This window comes from Patagioenas fasciata, chromosome 3, assembly GCF_037038585.1.
Source record: "Patagioenas fasciata isolate bPatFas1 chromosome 3, bPatFas1.hap1, whole genome shotgun sequence".
NCBI lineage: Eukaryota > Metazoa > Chordata > Aves > Columbiformes > Columbidae > Patagioenas > Patagioenas fasciata.
In genome coordinates this window covers 58,379,245-58,400,844 of record NC_092522.1, presented here as the reverse complement: position 1 = coordinate 58,400,844, position 21,600 = coordinate 58,379,245, and the positions used below count along the sequence as shown (strand labels likewise).

At 40.1% G+C, this 21,600-nt stretch overlaps 1 protein-coding gene across 1 annotated transcript; it reads right to left on the bottom strand.

The window, feature by feature from the left end:
* Positions 1-2,149: 2,149 nt before the first annotated feature.
* Positions 2,150-18,542, bottom strand: IYD (iodotyrosine deiodinase). The gene is made up of 5 exons (XM_065834620.2): positions 18,272-18,542; positions 10,752-10,946; positions 8,529-8,688; positions 6,657-6,813; positions 2,150-4,740 (listed from the first exon to the last, which is right to left on the bottom strand). The coding sequence occupies exons 1-5, from the start codon at positions 18,450-18,452 to the stop codon at positions 4,558-4,560; spliced, it is 876 nt and encodes a 291-aa protein (XP_065690692.2). The 5' UTR covers positions 18,453-18,542; the 3' UTR covers positions 2,150-4,557.
* Positions 18,543-21,600: the final 3,058 nt, after the last annotated feature.

Genomic DNA, 21,600 nt, shown 5'->3' with positions numbered 1-21,600 from the left:
AGTCAGCCTGTTAAAGCAGATCCCCTCTTTGAAGCACATCTGTGACTGTCGTGGGTCTCCCCAGCTGCACTTGTGTCTACCCTACTCTCAATATACATATTTTGAATTTGGTGTTTGCAAGACATATTCCTTACGATAGCTCCACCAACACAGTCACATTCTAAGGCAAAACTGTCTGACTCCAATCTCACCCTTTCCCACTGAGTCACTAGTTATATCAGTTACAAGAACTTACTTACTCAGGACAACTTCTCATAAATAACTGCAAGCCTTTCATAGTTCTCCTCTTATAAAACCTTCAAACACCTACTCTCTCAATGCTACCTCAAAAAACTTGGTAACTGATGCCTTGAGGTTATGGTCATTAGCCATCTCACTGACCAGTATTGTTTTCCCATGTTTTAGACTGCATTACCTGAGTCATGGACTGCCTTAGTTGTCTGTGTTCTACCAGAACTAGGTCAACGCAGTTCTAGTCTTGTAGGTCAATAGTGATAGCACACACACACATACACACAACCCGGAATGGGATGTGATGTCTAACTGGTAACTTGCTGTTGTGCTGATTCAAGCTTCAAGGACTCTCTTCCATCTTAAAATTGAATGGACCTGTTGCTCAGCTTTCATGCTATTAAGTGTTCTCATTATTTACACTTCACAAGCATAGGGCACATATCCATGTGGCCAAAGACTTGGCTGAGAGGTTATAGATGCCTTCGATGACTCATAATAGGTAATGTTCACCAACAAAATAATGAAATACCTAGGGACTTACAAGTCATGAACACTATGTCTGTTCTGCAAAAGCAGAACAGGTTATTAAGCTTAGGTGGGTGGAAATCTTCAAAAACAAGACAGCAGCCAGTCTCTTCCTAATGATGTCCATGGAGGTCTGACCAGCAACAGGAAAATAAAGCCAAGACTGAGACCTTCTAGAAAAACCTTTCCTAGCACTTGTATATGCTGGCAGAATCAGATTTTGAGTTCTTATTTCTTTCAAGTGTTTTGCTGGGAGCAGTGGATTAGTGCTGTGAATTCATGTTCTGGGAGTACCTGACATTCAGGTAGGGCTGATCCTGCCATGGGATACAAGCTGGGTGCTTTCTCAAGATTCTTTTTTCTTAAGTCTGTGAGATCTCTGTAGCAATTAGAGAAATGAATCAACCAGATGCTGACTGCACATCTACTTACTTAAAGGTTTTTGAAGTGCTGCATCTGAGACACACACACACAAAAGACACACGAACTGTGCTTGCGGTTGCATGCTTCTGTTCATCCGAGAGACACAGCAGCATATTAAGGCTTCCTTACACCCAGAAGCTGCTTTGTTTTTATTGTACTAGCATAAATTCATATGGTAACAAGTGCTCAAATACGCAGCTGATAAACTATCGCTTAATACATCCCTGTGCACCAGCTCAGACCCAGTAGCTGTTCTCGGGCACAGTTATCTCCATCAAACACAAGATAGCAGCACTGTTTGCAAAGAAGCTAAATACTGACAAGCTGCTATTTTCTCCAAGCAGAGACCAGTGTGCTTAGATGGTTACTACAGCCCAGCTACCTTATGGGAGTCTTGCACTCAATCATATAGGTGAGTTCCAAGTTATAGAAGAGATAAACATATATACCAGTGTAACAGGGTCCTCAAACCTTGCAGTCTGAATTGCTAAGATTAAAAAAGAAAATACTTTATAGCAGAATCAGTTAGGTTGGCTCACCTCACTGAAAAGGAAGATGATGGAGTGGGTAAAATGCTGCTGTTCCAGGAGTGGTGCTTCGCAGCCTTACGTCACGGCCAGCCGGATTGCCAATGAAACACCAGGTGAGGTGCAATAGCTTGAGGCTGAGTTTTCAAGGACGTACTGAAACCACTGCCAGTTCACCCTTCTATGGAGCAGGAGGAGATGAACACTTTGCCACAGCTCCGAGCTCCAATAATATGTGATATTTATTCCTTTAATTGAGTTGTGATGTAACTCACCATGTTGCACCTGATTTCAAGGTAAACATCAGACAGTGAGGGTCCTTGGATGCACAGAAAATTAAACACTCATGTTTTCACAAGGTGACATTCAGGTGTTGATTGTGAACAGGGACAATCACTGTCTATAAGGAACAGTCATGCTTTAAAAAAAGAGTAAAACAATTTAAATGCTAATCTTAGTTTTATTTAATAATGTTCTGCATGAAAAGGCAAAATTTATTATCATTTATTCTGGTTTTTAATAAAGACAACACACTTACTAGGGAACAGTGGCAATTCCAAGTAGGCTTATCGCAACAGGAATGCTAACGTGATTTATATGAGGCTCTGCAGTATCATCAGCAATTGTGATACTATCAGAGTATATGTGTTTGAATAATCGTTTACATAGGAGGAAAAAAAATGCTTCTTATATTTTGTAATTCCAGAAATGTTTTCTTGGGTGGAATCTTTCCTATCTAGTAGATGTGAGGGCTTGTTTTTTTCAGCTACTATGTGTATATTAGTTACTGGAGTCAATGCATGGGGTGGAATAACACCATTTATTTTCTTTGGTATAAAAAGGTGTATAGGTATACACCAATGTTTGCTATTGTGACATTTTTTCATATATTTTTAAAACGGTTTAGTTCTTTTTTTCCTTTTTCTTTTTTTTTTAGTTCTGAAACCATACTATAAATATCCTTATATATGCAAGTATGGCTGTTTGAAGCTGAATTCATTAGGTAAAGCTTCTCTGAGTACTGTCACATGCCATCTATTTTGCAGACTGAGGCCAGGCAGAATACGTTTATTTTTGTAGTTACAGGACTGATTGCAAAGAGACAGAGGTTCAGTTCTCTGTTGATGTGACCTCTGAATTAGAACAAACTTTGCATAAGGCTTGTATACATTTACAGCAGGTATGAACTGCTTTGCAAAGGGGCCTGATATGGCAGAGCAGCATATGCACAGAAGGAAAACTTGTTACAGCATCTTTAATATGTATTCCTGGGGATCTGCAGCCAGTCAGCCTTGGCATGGTTCAGCTCATGCTTCTCTCCCTGACTAGATTTTAGACCTTGCAAGTGTGTAGACACAGGGCTTCTCCTTTTTTTTATTTTACTGTAGTTATAAAAGCTCATTTCAGACTAGGTCTGCATGAGAAACTCTTCCTGCCATTGCTGTATCACTGATGATGTGAAATGGGGCTAGGAACACAGGTGAACATATAGCCATGCCTGCTAAATATCAGCAAAATGGCTTACCAAAGAGGAAAATAGTTTTTCTCATTGGGTGACAGAAGCATTGACACTGCAAAAAGCTCTACCTCTACAAAATGTTATCCCCTCTACCTGTTTAGTGGACAACAGGTCATGTCAAATAGGTCTGACGTCAGACAAGGTGCAGTGAGTTGACTTGAACAACCTCCAAGGAAGGCTGAAGGGAATTTGGCTGAATGTGCCTGAAGTTATGTGCAGCAGAAAGCAGGTCAGGAAAGTAATTCACAGCACACAGACAGCTTCAGCAAAGGATATCTATCTCTCGTTCAGTGTTTTCATCTTGTGCTGCTTGTAAAGCCAGCAGGAACTGCAACCCCACGAGGGGGCTCTGGCAGCGCAGGTATCAGGAGCATTAACCCTTACAGTGAGCAGCTCCCACTGGTGCCCATCAACAGCTCACCTGTGGACAAGACTTTTAGTAGGGAGCACTACTTTTGTGGGAAGCGGCCTTAAAATAAACAGAAATATGCCTCATTTGGTGCTACATGAAAGCATCTCTCACTTCCCAGGGTCTCTAAAGCAGTTTAAATATAAGGGTGTTGAACTAGCGCAGTTGTAGCTATAAACAGGATAACCAGAATAGTAATTCACTCTGAGCTGCTTTCAGTGGAAGCAGTAAATATAGGGGGCATGACTGATAGCTGCCATATGATCTAACTTTGCCTGGATCATGTATAAATAAATGGTAACAAGGAAATTACTTGAATGCCTTGTTCCTACTAGATCTCCCCTAGCCAAAGACACTTGTACCAGCAATAGTTAAAGAAAGCCCGGTATAGACAAGATTTTTGAGATCAATCAAGTAGGGAAAATGATACCTTATATGAGAAAAATAGCTTTCTCCTAAACAGAACTGAACACGGCAAAGGGGCATTAAAATAGCATACACTGATGAAGAGAAGACAGCTGAGTTTGACCTCTTTATATCTTTTAATACAACCTCCATTAAAATTCTGAAGAGAAAATAACTGTGTAATGGTAATCATAAAAGTATCAGGAAAATATACTTTTCAGTTCAAGGAAATAATTGTCGCTACAATGCGGAAGAATAATCGAATGATGAAGGTCATTTAAATGCCATTGTACATGTCCCCTGGAACAACCGCCTGGGCTCACTGGCAATAACACCTGCCAAACACACAGTGCTTGACTGCTCACTGCTATTAGAAGATTACTAGCACTAAAAGAAACACAAGTGTAAAAAGCCAGAGCAGCAGTGATGTAGGAGGAAACAGCAGTGACAACTTCAGGGGGGCTGCTGCTCACTGGCTGGCAGGAGTGATGTGCTCCTTCCTCATGGCACTGGGCTCACATGAGGACCATGATGTCTTCCAGTGGCTTTCGGGTCAGCGCAGGAACAGTAGCGTCTTTCTTGGGATAACCAATGGGGAGCAGCAAGAGCAGCTTCTCATTTGCTGGGCGCTGGAGCAGCACCCGGAGTTGGGGGCCGCAGTTGAGGGGTGTGGAGGTCACAGTGTACAGACCCACGTTCTGCAACAAGACAGACAGCAACGGAGTGAGACAGAGGTCTGGGCTCTGTATTTGTACCCCTTATTCCCACCAGACCTGTAGACATTCTCCTATTGACTAGCTCAGAAACTGCTTCATTAGACTCTGCTGCAGGCCTTAGAACATCTGATTTGGTAACAGCCTCAATGGTACCATAAAAGATGTCTGTTTTGCTTACAGAGAAGCACAGCATTTCTCCTCTGCAGCAACAGCACATTCTGCCTGACATGTCTGTGTGCTGCACAGCAGGAGCCTGCCTGCAGTGCTCAGTGTCATGGGGGACTCCTGACCACAGTGAAGCTGAGGAGCAGCTGTGAGAAGATCACTGGGATATCACCCCATGGGGTTCATCGGGCTACTCCAGGTAAATGTTTCAGTTCTTGTCTCCATACAGCTGGCAGGACGATGCCTTATACATTTGTGTGCATTGGTTCCTGCTCAAGAACTGTACCTCATGGGGACAGGGGCACAGACTCTGCCTCAGAAGTTGTCACAGGAGTCTGTCACCCTCTCTCACAGTGGCCAATGTTCTGGCTTACATCAGAACTCCAAAATAAGTCGATGTGTCACTCCTCATGCAATATCTCACAAAAGAACTAAGCAATCTGACAAATAGTAAAGAGCTGGCATTATCTAAGATATGACAACACAACCGAGGCACTGCCTGAGAGCTGCACATGTGGATTTCAGTCTCTCCCTCCATGTAACACAAGCATTTTGGGAGGCTTTGAGAAATAAAAGTCAGCCAGGAAGAGGTGCTCAGGAAATCGACCTCTCATGTTAAGTAATCTCTACGATCTTCTGAAGAGGGGACAAGCTAATAGTGGTGGTGTTGAATGTTATGAGTCCATGGCTCTGTGTCCTTCAATGTTATTTAATCTATAGATCCAGCACTAAGGAGCCTAACAGTTGGTAGGGAGCCTCAGAAATCCCAACCTGAAGGTGGGCTCGCTTGGGGGAAAGTGGAGCCTTGTCACCTCTGCTGCTTCTGACTAAGGCACTGGTGACACAGTGCTGGCTCTGCCCCTTTCCCTTTGCTCTCAGCTCCATAGAGCACTGTGCAGCTGTAGAGCCCTAACACCCCAGCAATGTGCTTCTGAGCTGCTCATTTATCAGATTTCCCATCCTGAAGATCCTCCTGAGGAGCAGCAATGCAGGAAAAGAAGTGTTACTCAAAACAGAATGGAGAAGAAATGCCAGTTTCTGGTGGGAAACTGGCCTAATATAAGAGGTGGCACCTTGCTGTTATCCTGCTGACAGGCCAAGTTAACTATCAGAATAACTTCACTATTTAAACACATGTATGAGTACATCAGATACAACAAGCAGAACTGAGCACAGAGAAACCACTGCTGGTGTCAGACATGCTGAGTTTTAGAAATGAATTCACTTTCAGAAATGCCTCAGAAAGACTGATTGAAATAGCACAGCCCGTTCTGTGAAAAACGTCCCTGTTTGGTTTTTTTTGAATTGTGTACTAAAAATGACTTGAGGTTGAGTCATTTTTTAAGGATTGCTTGAAAGAAGGGGCCAGTGTGGCAGTACATAGCCACGCTTGGGTAGGCTGCAGACCCTGTCAGCCCTGTTAGCGCATAAGGCAGAAACAACAGGGGCCAAAGACTGTTCCAGAAGAAGAGTGACAACTCTGGAAGCAAGTTGCATTATATTTTTCTTCTTGTTAACCAGTACTGGGGATAGGAATCACCTTCCCACATGCAGACTTGTGCAGAATAACATTAAAACTCAAAATTAAGATGTATTGCCAGGAACTGGAGTAATGCACAAGACTGACAATGTTAAAATCTAAATTGGGTTCCACCCTCATTTGGACAGAATAGCTTTGGTATGTAATCCAAATCAATATATTGACTCTCAGTATGTTTATTCTGTTGACATACCTGCAGTGCAGCAAGCAAGATACCACAGGCAATAGAAACACTGATTTCATTGTAGTAGTGGGTCTTCTTCTTGCCATTTGGAAGCTTCCCATATATCTGCTTGAAAATGAGAATCAGATACGGAGCAGTGTCCAAGTATTCCTTGATCCAGTTTGTTCTGCAAAAGAATAATGTTTAAGACATTTATTTTGCAACCTTTTCACTTTCCCTTAAGTCACATTTGCTGCCTGCAAAGGTGCACATGACAATTATAGCAGTAGACTAAACTTAGAACTTTTACTGCAAAGGATTAAGTATTATCAGCTTAAATAGAAATAGTTCTTAGGAAAAAAAAGCAAGCTTGAATAGACTTCTCAATTTTAATCGATTTGGCTGAGGAGTTGATGCACTTGCTCTGAAGAGTAGAACTATATAAAAATAGGTGGTAGTTCTTGACCTCTTATCTATGAACTGGTCTCATGAGCATTTGCCCTTGAGATTATTTAATTCCTGGAATTTTGCAGACTTGCAGCTCCACTTGCTACCAGCAGTGCCAACTTTTCTTTTTTGTGATTGCAGGAAAAACTGGTGGCAGAAAAGTTCAAAACTTCTTGGTCAAAGGTTTAAAGCTAAATATTTTCTCACAGCAAAAAATGTTTTTCTGTTTCTGCATATTTCAACTCTACCAGAATTCATTTGGTTCCCAGTTTTTTTCAGTTACAGTATGTACAATTATGATGTAGGATTTAGACAACAAAATGTGTCTTTTCTGCTGTTCTCACTCAAGATATTAAAAATACTATATTTTGGTTGTTTACCTAGTTCATAAACACCTGAAAAATAATAACATTATGAAATAAGTAAGGCAAACCAACCCTATAAAGCTTTGCGCATAAGCTTCACTTGACAGGCCAAGACTCAGTAGATGTCTTCCCATTGTGTGAAGTTAGCAAGTCAGTCAGGCATTTGGAACAACTGAATATTGCATAATTCAGGACTTGCATAGGGACAAGCTTTGGGACTACCTCAGTTAGCAGCAAAGCTCCTAGTGACTTTTGGAAATTCATAGTTTGGCAAACAACAAGAAAAAAAAAATGGGATGAGAGACAGGTCAATAGAACAAAAATAATGATGGAGTCAAATGCTTGGAAAAGTTTCAAGATGGAGAGTATATAATCCCTTTGACTGGAGGCAATTTTAAGAACCAGCCACCAAGGCATGATTCTACGCACATTTATAAGTTTTTCTCTCCAAACATGAATCTTAGAAATATATTAAGAGGGAGGAAGAAATGGAAAAGGATAGTAGAAGAATTCAAGATGAGTTTCATTTTATCACTTAAATTTTCTAAACTGTGGTGCTTTCAGTAATATTCCCATTGTCCTGAGAATGAAGACAAAGCCATGCAACAGGAAAGAGTGTGTGTGCAGTCAGATGCTGCATCTCACCTGGACCTTAGAACAAGGAAGCCAGAATTAACACATAGATAAGAATGTTTTTTCAGCTCCTGCTGGGTGGAAATGCCACTTTGCTCAAACAGCAGTCTTTTCTTTCCAGCTGTAAATGCACAAAAGGACCACATTATAGAGACCCTGGCAACTCTCTGGCTGGGGAAGTCTCCAACTGTACTTTCGTTCTTTTTCTCTGATCGGGATGTGGGAAATATTTACAGCTGATCTTCTGAGCAGCACCAGAAAACTGGGGAGATTTTATGGAGTGTAAGCTTGAAAGAACATTTTTAAAACAAGGTTTTAAAAATTGAGCTGAATAATTTCAGGTTTTATTTTCCTCCCTGAAATTGAGGAAAAAAAAAAAAGGCACATGACTAAAAGTATAGTATTTCCCAGACTAAAACATCCCTTCATACCCCTTAGTCAAGTGACTTTTTCATACCTGAATCTTTTCAGGTCATTAACCCATCTGTCTCCCATCCTTTTTTTGTAGTTGATTTCTTCTTCTTCTTCTACAATCTCACGAATCTTATGTTTTAAACATGGATCTTGCACTACCACAAAGGTCCAGGGCTCAGTGTGCGCTCCACTGGGTGAAGTACCTTCATATAAAACCAGGGAAAGACGAAAACCCAGAAAAGAGGCTGTTCAGTGGGAGGTATCAGCTCTTCCTTGTGGGTTTTCAGGCTGACCAACAAAGCAATAGGAAAGCAAGTGGATGAGATGGGGAGAAAACAACTGAGATTAATTCTGTCAGACAATCCTGTTTATTTCTTCCTTGAGGAATGAGAAGTCCCATTCAATGACAGAGATTAGTCCTTCCATATCGCTGTCTCACAGGAAACTAAAGTTAGGGATTTGTAAAAAATCCTTTGCGGTTCTTATGATGAGGCAGTGTCATGGTGCAATATACGCACACAGTCATGTTACTGCACCAAAAACAATATATCATCTGAATATGCACCCCACTCTTAGACACGATTTTATCTGAAAGGCAAAGCTAAGGGAACCAAGATGAAGTGACCACCCACAATCACTGACTGACAAAGCTGAGGAGCTGCACAATGCTGACATCTGCCATATAGCACACAGGTTTGAGCCTCTTGTCCCAGTGACAGCTGGTGTATGTAGGTGTGCACATATTAAATCTGCACTTGCTCATTCAGCCCTGATCATTACACAGCAACAATATTTGAGAATATTTTAACTGCCTAGAGGATGAAAGCCAGAAGGATGAAGAATATAGTTATCTGTGTGGGTTCACAGATAACTGGTAAAATAGACTGTTTAGATCTTTCTAGCCCCTCACACAAATTTTTAAAATATTTGATGGTCTTGGACATATACACTATTTGCTTACCTAAGCACTGATTTCAGTTCGAGAAACACTGAATAAGCAGCTTGAACTGTTTTTATAGTAAAATGCGTTTATGTCGTGAACCTTGTCTCTCCTCGGTTTGGGTAAGAACTGATGACATTTATGCTTTGCTTTATTTCTTTTTCTCTACACAGCCCTAAGTACTTCATCTGCACTCCAGGCTTGTTCGCTTTGCTGCATTTGCCAAAACATGCTCAGTGTTTTAATGACTCCCAGCTAATTAGAGAAAGATGGAGACTCTTTACAGTGCAGTAACAAAGCTGCTTACAGATTGTTAAAGGAAAAAAATGCATCTCAAATGCTGAGAATCTCTATATTATTAATCTTGCTAGAGGCTCTTGAACTTTTTTCTAAGGCAGTTTGTGAATATTTTCCATACTAGTACTGACTGGTTCATAGAAAATGAGAAATAATGAGAGTCAAAACCCTTCCTAGCTGAAGTCAATGTTACTAAAGTAGAGATGAGATTAGGCCAGAATGTGGCAGTAATGATTAGAAACACATAAACTTTCTCTCTTTCTCAAATTTAAATAAATAAATAAATAAATAAAGAAAGAATAAATCATTTTCTGACATTCAGTCAAATCACCTCAATCGTGGTCCTCAGCATAGCACTCCAGTCACACACAATAGTGGCCTGGCACTGATGTTGAAAGGACTGGAAAACATTTCTTGTTCTAGACTGAAACTTTTTCCTCTCAATAAACTGCAACTATTTATGTCAACTAAAATATTTTTCATGGCTGAGACAATTTCATCAATTTGTTTGGGGAAAAAAAAAACAAAACCAACCACAAGCGAAAAAACAAAACCAACCACAACCAAGAAAACCACAAAACAAAACACAAATCCCACACATGATAAATATCATCATCATACATTACATTTTAAAGCATGTGAAGTGCACATGGATTTACATTTTTGAGAGAAAACATTTCAATATTTCTATTTGAAAGATGTCTAATGAAATTGTACATCAATTTTATTTTAAACAACATATTTTAAAACTAGAAAATGAAATGTTTTATTTTGTGCTGTGGAAATGCTTTTTTTCCCTTTTGGGTGCACTGCAAATACAAAGGAATTGGGAGTGCTCCAGACCAGTCCCTGACATACAGTTGTTCAAGCTGAGTAATTTCCAGTCAGTCAACGGCTTACAGGTGAATCTATGAAAACCATAAGCCAAATGCCAATTCCCTTGGCTTTTCCACTTCACTTTTACACAGTTGAACAGTAATGCTGATTTTTTTTTTTTCTTTTCAAACCTTGAACCACCCAGTAGCATACCTGCTGTTCTGATGACATTATCGATAACCTCTCTGGGGACTGGCTCATCACTGAGAAACCTGACAGACCGCCTCTTATTAAGAAGTTCGTAAAGCATCTGTGACCTTTTAATCATTTCGGCCTCAGAGTAACGCTCTGCGAAGAAGGGGACATGAGCAACATTTTCATCAAGTCCTCGCCACACTTCGTCAGCCTCTGCAAGAAAATATAAGAGGTCAGGGATTTTTTTTTTTTTTTTTTTTTTTACTGGAGAACCCTGTTTATTTCTTTGGCATTCATCACCATAATGCACTTTGGCCTGCATTGGCCTACACTGCACTTCTACACCACTAGAAAGTCAAAGTCTGAGGTTCCAGTTGACACAACTCATTGATCCCAAACTCCAGCTACTGAATAAACACCTTGTTTAAATACCAAGAGGTAGAAGGGTCCTGTCTGGCTCTATCAAGTGTGATTGACGAAGTAGTTATGGTCTTCTCCACTTCAGTGTCCAAGTCTGCTTGTAAAAATGGCTTACAAGCTGAAAAAGGTGGCCCATCTTTAAGCCCACTTTTCTCAGTTAGCGAATGTGAACATGTGTATTCCTTCCTGAGCAGTCTAATAAGAAAAAAATCAATTATATTACTAAAGTTGAGAGGGCTTAACTACCAATATGTGTAAAATCTCCTCTGAAGAGCTGAATGTCACATTCTTCCATATTCATGTTTCATAGCAGAAGCATTGCAAGTCCAGGCTCTGCACAAATGTGACTTTGTGGTTAAGTTCTTTGGTTTCACAATACTTTCAGCATAAGAGGAAATGGATGACAGGCATCTATACTTGGGATAACAACATATCAAATGTAGGATATTCTGTTTCTTGTCTTTAATTTAAGAACTCAAAATGGTTCCTCATTTCACTGAAATTTGCCTCTTTGGGGTTTTTTATACCACAAAATGCATTTTCTACTGTCTCTAAGATCTCCTCTTTCTCTCCTGCGTTCCTGGAATCAGCAGGGATAGCATTTTTTGCAACTATGATGTGGCAGTTAAAGCTATTTAAATTTTGCATTTTGACTAGTCAATAGTATTGAACAATCTGCCACAGAGGGCTGAGTCAGGAAAAAAATATTCAAGCTCTTTTTCAGTCACCATTAGGCTATTATTCCAGAATCATAGCAATCTGCAGTGCAAATTCAAAAAGCAATCATTTCTGTGTTGTAGTAGTACGCGGTTGCCTTAGAGACCAGGCTGATTTTTTTCGTTCATTTTATAAACAGCAGTGAAATATTTGCAAGTGCGGCCTAGCATGTGCAAGAGGCTGCAATCTATCCAGTTTCATATGTTGAACCTAACAGAATGATTCTGGTCCCCAAACAACATGCATTTCACTTTGCTCACAAAGAAGTCACCCAGAAAATTCGCTTTGTTTAGCATTTCATGCCTGTGTTAAGCACTCTTGGTCATAGTTTGCAAGGACCTGGCTCCAGGGTAGTGGGAAACAGTGATCCGTTGTAAAAATTATTTTTGTGGACTTCTTGCACATTCAAACTGAAAAAGAAAGAGGATGCCTCTTCCTAGTGTTCCTTTTGTGGTTTACCCTTAGTAAGGTACATTATTTACTATTAAATAGCTACCGGCTCACTAGGACTGGCCTGTTACTAGGATTCTGGTGATCTTCTCTTTCAGAAACTTTCACATCCCCTTTCTCCCCACTCAGTGAAGGGAATACCACAGGGTTAAAAGGCTATGTTTACACTGGCAAGTTGTGTGGTGCAATAGGATGTTGACAGAAAGATAAGTTAATATTAGAAACCAAGCTTGCCAAGTGAAACATCCAATACCTTCATCAAATAACCTGTTCTTTTCTTGGTGTAGTTACTCTTTCAACTTTAATTTCAGTGAAAAGTGAATAAGTTAGAAAAAAAGAACCTTCTACACTGAGATTATCCATTCATTCAATTTAATTGACTAAATTAAAGGGTAAGGGAAAAGTAGGTCTGCAATTGTGGCTCTCAATTTTTAAGGGAACAAACTTGGGGAAAATAAGGGATTAAGAAAAACTATGCGAGAGAACTCAGATGAAGAACTTGGGGGTCAGGAGGCAGGGAGATTTGGCATGTCTTTAGATCAGAGTTATAAAATTAGTCTTAGATGTAATTGGTTTAATAAACATCTCAATTAAATGACTTATAGGCAACTACGAATGGAAGAAAAGGTGTATAAAGTATAAAGCTTGCAGCACTACCTAAGGCCAAGACAACTTAAATTCTGAGAGATTTGTTTGCTTGTTTTGTGTTGTGTGGGGTGTTTTTGTTTCTGTTTTTTCCCTGCAAGTAGAAGAAAATAAAAGAATTGAAGTTTCTGTGTGGTAACAAGATGAAAAAAAGACAAGTACTTTCAAAGTTGTTGAACATGGGACAAAGGTGAGGTGACTAATGAGAGGGAAAGTGTGAGACTTACCATATCTGAGCTTAAGTTTTCTAAGCAAAACTTACAAACCTTAATACACTTAAAATGGGAATACTGACTGAGGCAGAAAAACCCAGAAGTGAGAGAAGTGATACACAAAACCAAAACTCTCCTGGCAATTTTTTTTTAATAAATTCATCTATTATTTATTCTCCTCTACCATGTGTCTACCATCCACTCTTAGCAGTTAGCATTATACATATGCTAAGCTAAAATCATTATCAGAACCATCTGTTTAGTGCCTGCTCTCTATATCTTTAATTGCTGTGTTTAGACATATTCCTGTTTGTATGGTCATATTATACAATACTATGAATGTCTTGTTTATATCTCTGTACATTACATCATTTGATGGACAACAGACAACCTGCTAGTCAGTCTATTACTTTGTTAGCCACATTCTCAAGATTGCCATCAACTCTGTTGTACATTTAGGATAGTCATCAGGCTTCCTGCTTTTTAAGCTAATCTGAAACGGTTTTGGCTCAGACATCCCAACTGAAATCTCATTTTACAAGTACTATTTCTCTAATTCTATCAGAAATTCCTCTCTGGATACATTTTAGAATGATGTTTGTGTTCTTTCCAGCAGTTCATATGGGAGGTTATAATTAGCCTGCAAAACATGTAATAAATTTTGCCTCAGTTTGTAGCAAAAATTCTTACGAGTTCCTAATAACATAAACTGACACTGAGAACAAGGTCTTGTAATTCCATTTCTCTTGACCGTTTATTTTGCCTACACTGATGCTTCCCTGTGTTGCTGGCTCCCTGTTGTATGTCACTAAGAAATTTCACTCGTACACTCCTTGGCTGTATGCAAAGACCACTAGATGATATTAACAATTAGTCCTGAGACTGATCCTTGAGAAATCTCACTTGTAACCTCAGTCTAGACCAACACATTTGCTTTCCAAACCAGCTCTTTCAGTTTCATCTCTAAGGAATTGCTTCCTAAGCATAGAATTCCCCTCCAAGCCTCTCTTCCAGTGTAAAGGCATGATGCGTAGGAAAACAATTAAACGCATATAGAGAAAGCTGTCAGATCTTTGGACTTAAAATGCTGGGCAACTGACCCTGTGGTTTTTCGTTTGATTAATGGCAGACTGCTACACAATTTGCCACTACAGGAATCTCAGTAGTGAATCCAATCCTGAACTGAGTGTGTGGCTAATAGGGAACTAAAAGAGATGGAGTGCCTTACTACTGGGTGATAAATAGTGATTAGCAGGCTGACCCTGGAAACCCCAAGAACTGGTCAAGGATCTTAAGCAAAAGGAGTATCAAGTGGCAGAGCCAGACCCTGGAAGAAAAAAGCTAGCATCAAAATATTGTGAAAACTACCTCAAACTAAAAAATAGTTGCAGGTTTCTTAAGATCTGCAGAGGAATGGAGTGTCCATTATGAAAATAGAAGATTTGCTGGTCTACCTAGTTATAGGAAAGCTGAGAAGTAGTTCCATTTCTCCCTATAAACCACAGGAGGGTATACACCAGGGCTGAAAAAGTTTCCTTTAATCTAACAAGAAACTGGAATGGGCAAAACAGTTACAGAGTAGTATTAAATAAGCTTGGGTGGGCAGACAGGCAGAGGAGGATTTTTAACCCGTTGCATGAAGTTCTGGAATAGCCCTCCAGCAAGATTAAAGAAATGGTGGTCAAAAAAGGCCAGTTTTCAAGTTAATTCAACTAACGACAAAGGCTGGAAGTGTCTGCAGTAGCAGGAAGATAAACACAAGAATGCATCAAGGCCATGTAAGTCCTGTGTTCCTAAATTACACAAAACATGAACTGCCATTGAATTGGAAAATTAAACTGCTACTGCCTCATTCATGTCAGTAGTATTATTAAAAGATATGGGAAACCTCTGAACTTGGGGAGAGGAGAAATACTTCTAAGTGGAAGAGGTCTGTTAGAAGAAGTATCACAAGCAATGAGCAGTGGAACATTTGGGCCTTTGTATAGTGCTTTGAAGTTCTTAAGTAGAGTATATCACCAAACTCCTCACAATAAAATATGTACTAATAAATACCTTTGCTAATAATCTCTGCAACTGATCCCCAGAGTAACAAGCATACAAAAAAAAATTCAACCTTATCCTCCACACCACTGTAAACTGGGTCTTTATCTACCTTGTCCATCAACTGTATTGCTCTGAATATATGACCAAGAAAGTGACCAATGTACAATAAGTTCCCTGGGCTAGAGACTGAATTTGTCTTCGCAACAGCTCAGATCTAATTGTGGAAACCTGAAGCAGTGGGAGACAAGATACCACCATTTTGGGATCAGATGCCCACCACTAGAAGAGAGCCCTTGTGACTCATCGTTCAAGACAAGGCTGAAAAATCTCCTTCATCTGTACCTAATTGGTAATCACACATTGCTTCATGCAAGACATGGCCAGATATACAGACATAGAGACGATCCTTTCCAATCCATGGTACAACAATCTCTCATTCTGGATCTTGGAAATGAAAGAGAAGTTTGCAGGACAGATGGATATGCAAACAAATCTGAAGTACTGCCAGCTACGGCATTAAACAAATGGACTGAGCTAATGCTTTCCACTTAACTAAAGAAGTGGGTTTCTGGCTGTTCTGAGAAACACCCTTCTCTTCAGCTACGGAATGCATGACACTGACAAGCTTGGGAGCACTTGGCCATGCCCTTTCTGCCCTTCACTGCCATTAAGTGATTCTACTGAGTCTGCCCAAGCGGTTCAGCTGCTCACACTGAATGCTCTGCTGCCCAAAGGTATGGCCCCCTCTGGAGCAACAGCCCTGGTAGCACCACTTGACGGAAAGTTCATGGGGCTGATGTTGCCTCAGTAAGTTCAGTGTTTTTTTAGCAGAGAGCTTTGCTCTCTTGGCAAAGTGCCCTCACTTTGGTCATGGACACGTATCAAAAGACTTGGTCTGCAGCTGCCCCTTTCTGTCAGAAGGCTGTTCAAAATTCAGCTTGTTCACCTACAGCAGCCCTAGATTCTAGCTTTATACAAGGCCTTAGAAATGTTTCATCTCTCCTAACCCAAAGTCTCTTCAGAGGAACTTTATCTTTAAACACAGGCCAGCTTGAGATACTTAAGCAGAAATGAGTTTTTCTGATAAACACACATTACTATGGTAGCAGAATTTACACAGCAGGTAAAATATTCTTTACTATTAAGAAAATTTCTGTTAATATCCATGTTTCCATTTCAGCATCTAGTGCAGTCGGTGAAAATTCTAACACTGACAACAAGTTGAATATGTTTTGATCCTTAGGTATACTATGAGTAGAGCAGCAGATCCTTACCAAGGTGGCTACATTCTTTTCTCACTTAGACTGGGCTTTCCCTTACCAAAGAAAAACTGCCCTAAGCGTGATGCAATTATTTTAATTTTTCTAGAGTTAAAAGACATGCCTGTTTTGCAAAGGTTTTTATTTGAATCACACACTGTTAAGGAAAATAATATTATTTGTTGTTAAAAGCAACATGGCAAGAAAACCTAATGTTGGATGACATGGTACATCGAGAGAAGTTTTGTTTAAAAATAAATAAATCTCCTTTAGCAACAGCACAAACGTGTCTATCTACTTGCTATTTTTGTAAGAAATTTTAAATTAACACAGTTTTGAATTTAGCACATGTATACAAAGGAAAACAACTAAGACATTAAAAAAACATTTTATATATGGAGCTGTGGCAGTGAGGCTCTTTGCTAAGAGCTAAGAGGTTTGTTTATTTAGAAGATCTACATTTTTAAACTGATAGAAAGAGCTCTGGTCAAAGATGTCATTGATAATTCATAAATTATCACTTGAGCTACCCACAGGAATTTTCATTTGCAGCAATTTAACTTAACTAGTAAGCCATCAGTGACAAAGGAAATATGGGATAATTTTACACAGGAACGATTTTTCATTGAACTAAGGAAGATACAACATATGAACTACTTTTTAAAGATGTTTTGCATATTTGGGAAATAGTCAACATGGTTTAAAATGTTCCAGGTATCAAATATTTCTGGAAACTGACACACAACACTAACTCAAAGTACACTAAACATCGAGAAATAAAGAGAAATAATGGTTCTTAGAGATAGGTATATGTGCAGAAAACCGATGTAAGTTTCAAGATTCCTAGAAGCAGACTTAGAGAATGTGTCATTATGGGCCAAAAAACACACAAAAAGATTTTTAAACCAGCTTCAGGGGAAGGAAAAAAACAAAACCAACCAAACAAAAAAAGGCAAGTTGTACTAACTGCAAATTAAAAAACTTCAGAGGAACAGAACTCTATAGATTTTTATTTCACAAGGAAATAAAGGGAGAATAGTCAGCAAGTAAAAAAGAGGAAAGGGCACATTTTGTGCTCAGACTTTTGTCCAAGCTGTGCATCAGAAATCACTGCTGAAAAAAGGAGAGGCATTCTGTACAGGTTCAAATATACAGTTGAGTGAACAGATTAGCACCATCATCATATTTTGGTTTTGATAAACACAGCTCCTAACTTATCTCAGTGCTAATCCAGCTAAAGTTCTCATGGACATTCTCAGAAGTCACAAATGGGGGACTTTTGTAACAACTGCAATAAATCCATTTCCTTCTTTTCTGTGGGTGCTGAGACCAAATATGTAGCACTGGATGGTAAAGTGGGGTGAGATGTCTACAAAAATCAGCTTGCAGATAGAAAATCTCTGCTCAGGTGTCTCCTTTGCTCACACTAATGAGGCCTGAGAAGAGGCTGGGGGTACTTCAGCGGTATCTCCTTTCTTTCCCTACATTGCCCATGAAGTCCCTCACGGGCCTGAGATCTGCTGTGCTGCGGGACAGAGGTATTTGAAAATGCATTTTCTTTTTGCACTCTGACTTGTGGGATCTGGCAGAAATAGACATTTATACCAAGAGTGACATGACATGAGGACAGCCTCCTTCCAGGGAGCTGACAAGCCTTGGGCACAGCAGCAGTGTAACACTATGCATTGCTATTGCTGTGGAGAAGTCCAGAACATCACATTTCCTTTACTCATATCAGCAGATAAAATTGAAACAACAAAAATGCTCAGATGGATAACACTTTTCTTACCTTCTTCCTCTAAGTGGTGGTCATTGCCATCTTTTAAATCTTCATCCACCCAGGGGCGAGATAGAGGCTTGCTTTCAGTCTCACTTTTTTCCTTCTCTCCATTAATCTTCTTCAGTAATGCCCCAATCAAAACACATATGATGGCTATGAAGACTGGGGTTAGGGAAGAAAAGAATGCCATGACTATGGAAACGTGAAGCCTTCCTTCCAAGTTCAGTAGTTTCTCCTGAAAAGGAGAGGAAGAAAATGGAAGAGCAGAACAGCAGTAAGCAGAAAGGGGTGGACCCAACGTTCAGTCCTTGACCCTATCCCGCTTCTACTTTTCAGCCACCGCCCCCACAATCTCATTTGTGGTGTGCTTCTACTGTTAAGCAGACCCAGATTTATACATTTTCTGGGAAGAAACTGCTTATAAACAGCAAGCAGAGGCATTAACCATATACAAATGCATAAATGCTGTCCAGTGCAAAATTAAGAAAAAAAAATCTTCCAAAACCCCAGACTAAACCAAGACACTATCCCCCCCTTGTAATCTTGCTTGCAGCAGTGATTATGAGAAAGATCTAAGTGGAAATGTGACTTTTAAGAACTGCTGGCATCTCTTCAATGTTTAACTCACAAAATTAGTCATATTGCACATATCCCAGGAAAGCGAAATATCACCAATTGAATACCAGCTTGCAGCACCACTGTTGTCTGTGCAAACGGGTCAATAAAACAGATAAGTAAAGTGGCAGTATTACCTCCATATTAAACATGAATGAGATGATTCGCAAACCCTCGTATTCATCCTTGGTATTCTGGGGGAAGAAAAAAGAATTCAGGAAATCAAAGTAAGAAATATTTGAGGGCTGAATATCTATGCTACAGTGAATTTTAAAATTTGATTCAGCTATCTTATTCAAGGAAGGATTAAAAAGCTACAGGATCCTGGACTAATCCAAGAATAGTCGATGTCAAAATGCTTAACCCATGTTATACTTCAGCCAGCTGCTTGGGACCTGAATCAGCACAGCAGCAATGAATTTATGCCTTTATCTGGGCCTGTTGGGACAAACTGGATAAAGAAATGTCAGATGGTGGTGGGTGCTGAGGTGTGTGCTAGAGAGCAGGGTTCAGGGGTACTGGCTGCATGCAGCCACCAGCACCCATCAGCCCTTTTTAGCACCAGCTAAGGCCCACCCAGCCCAGACAACCCTCATCTCAGGCTGCACAGGGCCAGCTCTGAAGTGTCTGCATCCACAGCAACTTAATCTGCATTTTGGAGAAGCCCACCCAGGATAAGCGGGAGAGTCATGGCGATAAGCATTCCAGGAGATGGTGTGTCCCAGGGCCCTGGCATGTCATGCACTGCGACTGGCACTTGTTGGGGAGCATTACAGGTCCTGCCCTGCCCAGTGCACCTCCCATTTTCTTCATGTGGACACCAGGGCACAGAGGGGAGAGAGAAGAAGTTGGAGTATGCACAGGTTTCATCCTGACAGGTTCTCAGTCACTCCAGTCGCCCCAGCCGCTCATATCTCTCACCCCATTGGTTTTGCAGCACTGGGCACACCCTTACTGGTCCCATATGACACTGCCACTCACCTTCACATGCTTTGATGAATACTGTCAGCTGCCTTGAGGAAGGGTCCGTATGTTAGGAAGCACAGATTAATGACCAGGTTGCTGCACAGGGAGAGGAATGTGTGGCCACACCGTTTGGCTATGTCTGGATGACAGTCCAGTCATGTATTTCCTTTTAATACAAGCTCCTTGTATTAAAAGGTGCAAAGTCAAGCAAATTTCTCAGCCGTACACATATTATTTAGGCGTGTTTAGAGGTAAAATGGAGCTGCCTCTCAAATCATACCCAGACTGGGCTTTCTCATCTGCCCAGCTCAGATACAGAATAAATACTTCTTTGATGTTGCAGTGCATCCTACTCAACACACAGTCCACGGGTTCCCGTAGGTCCTGGTCCTTTCAGGCAATGTATGGGATCTGTGTAAGAAGGGTATCCCTAGAACCAGCCAGGTACCTGCAGAAGCCCATCAGAGATGAAATAAGGAGGACATGCAAAAGTTGTGTTCAGGTTTCTAATCTAACCCAGTAAAGCTGGCAACAGACGGGCACCTACCTCTGGCTAGGAGGGCAACCTGCTTGAAAACCCAAGCCACAAATCTTCTCTTCCCTACTCTCCTGTCAAGTTGTGACCTGGGACACCTGCCTGGGTCATTGATCTTGAGCTATGTGCTGAAATGAAAAAAAAAAAAAAAAAAAAGCCCCATACAGTGTACACGAATAGAAAGGAAAACAATTATCATGTGGGAAAAAGCGTAAAATTTATCCTCTCTGTCCTTGCTTTAGAGCAGGTATTTAAACTCATTTTTTCCTGCCTGCTGGCCATCCAGTCACAGGGATAGGTACTTCAACTGATCCCAATTAGAAAAATTAAATTTGTTCATGTGAATAGAACAGGAACCTGCAGTTTCATCAGATACATTTTCAACAGCCTACTCTATGGCAAGAAAGGAAAAAGGAATGCAGTCTGAATGGCACTGACTGTTTCTCCCACAGGGAACATATCCTTGTTAACCTTGAATATTCACATACACATAAACCAGCATCTGGATGCTTTGCAGCTGAAAATCCATCCTGCAGAGAGACAGGTTTGTGCTGAAAGAGTGAGAGAAGCAATATAGAAGGTTGAATGCTATTGTTTAAAATAACTCTCTCTATTTGCAATGCTGAGAACTTTGTAATCCCTCACTCTTCCAGAATAACTTTGACTTTCTCAGAGGTGATGAGATATTATTTTTTCTCTTGTAGAGCAGAGAAAGAAAGAAATCTAAATGAAAGTCCCTTTGGTATTAAGTTAAGCAAAATTCATATTTGGTGTTTTATATTCAAGACTGTTGACTTGAACTTCAGCCCCACAGAAATCCCACAACACCTTGTTTTATTAAAACCTGATTTAGTTTCAAGAAATCCATACCATAGGCTTTCAAAATATAAACACAGTGATGCTCTGAGGAACTGTGGGAAAGAGTGGGTGGAAACAGTCAATTTTTATATGGTAGATTTTAATCAGCTTTTCCTGTTCTATTTTCTTCAATCCAAGCTTTATAAAAATGTAATTATTATTATTATTATTACTGTCATGACAAGTTCAAGCAAATTTATTTCTATTATTTCTTCTGTTCTACTGTAAACCCTAAAGCCTAGCAGCTGGATATTTTTTTGAGTTTCAAAAAAGTTGGAAGAAACACTACAAAATCCCCTAATCCTAGGAATTAATGAAGCTTTTCTGACAGATGTGGAAAGCAGCTAGAAAATGTTGATAGAAA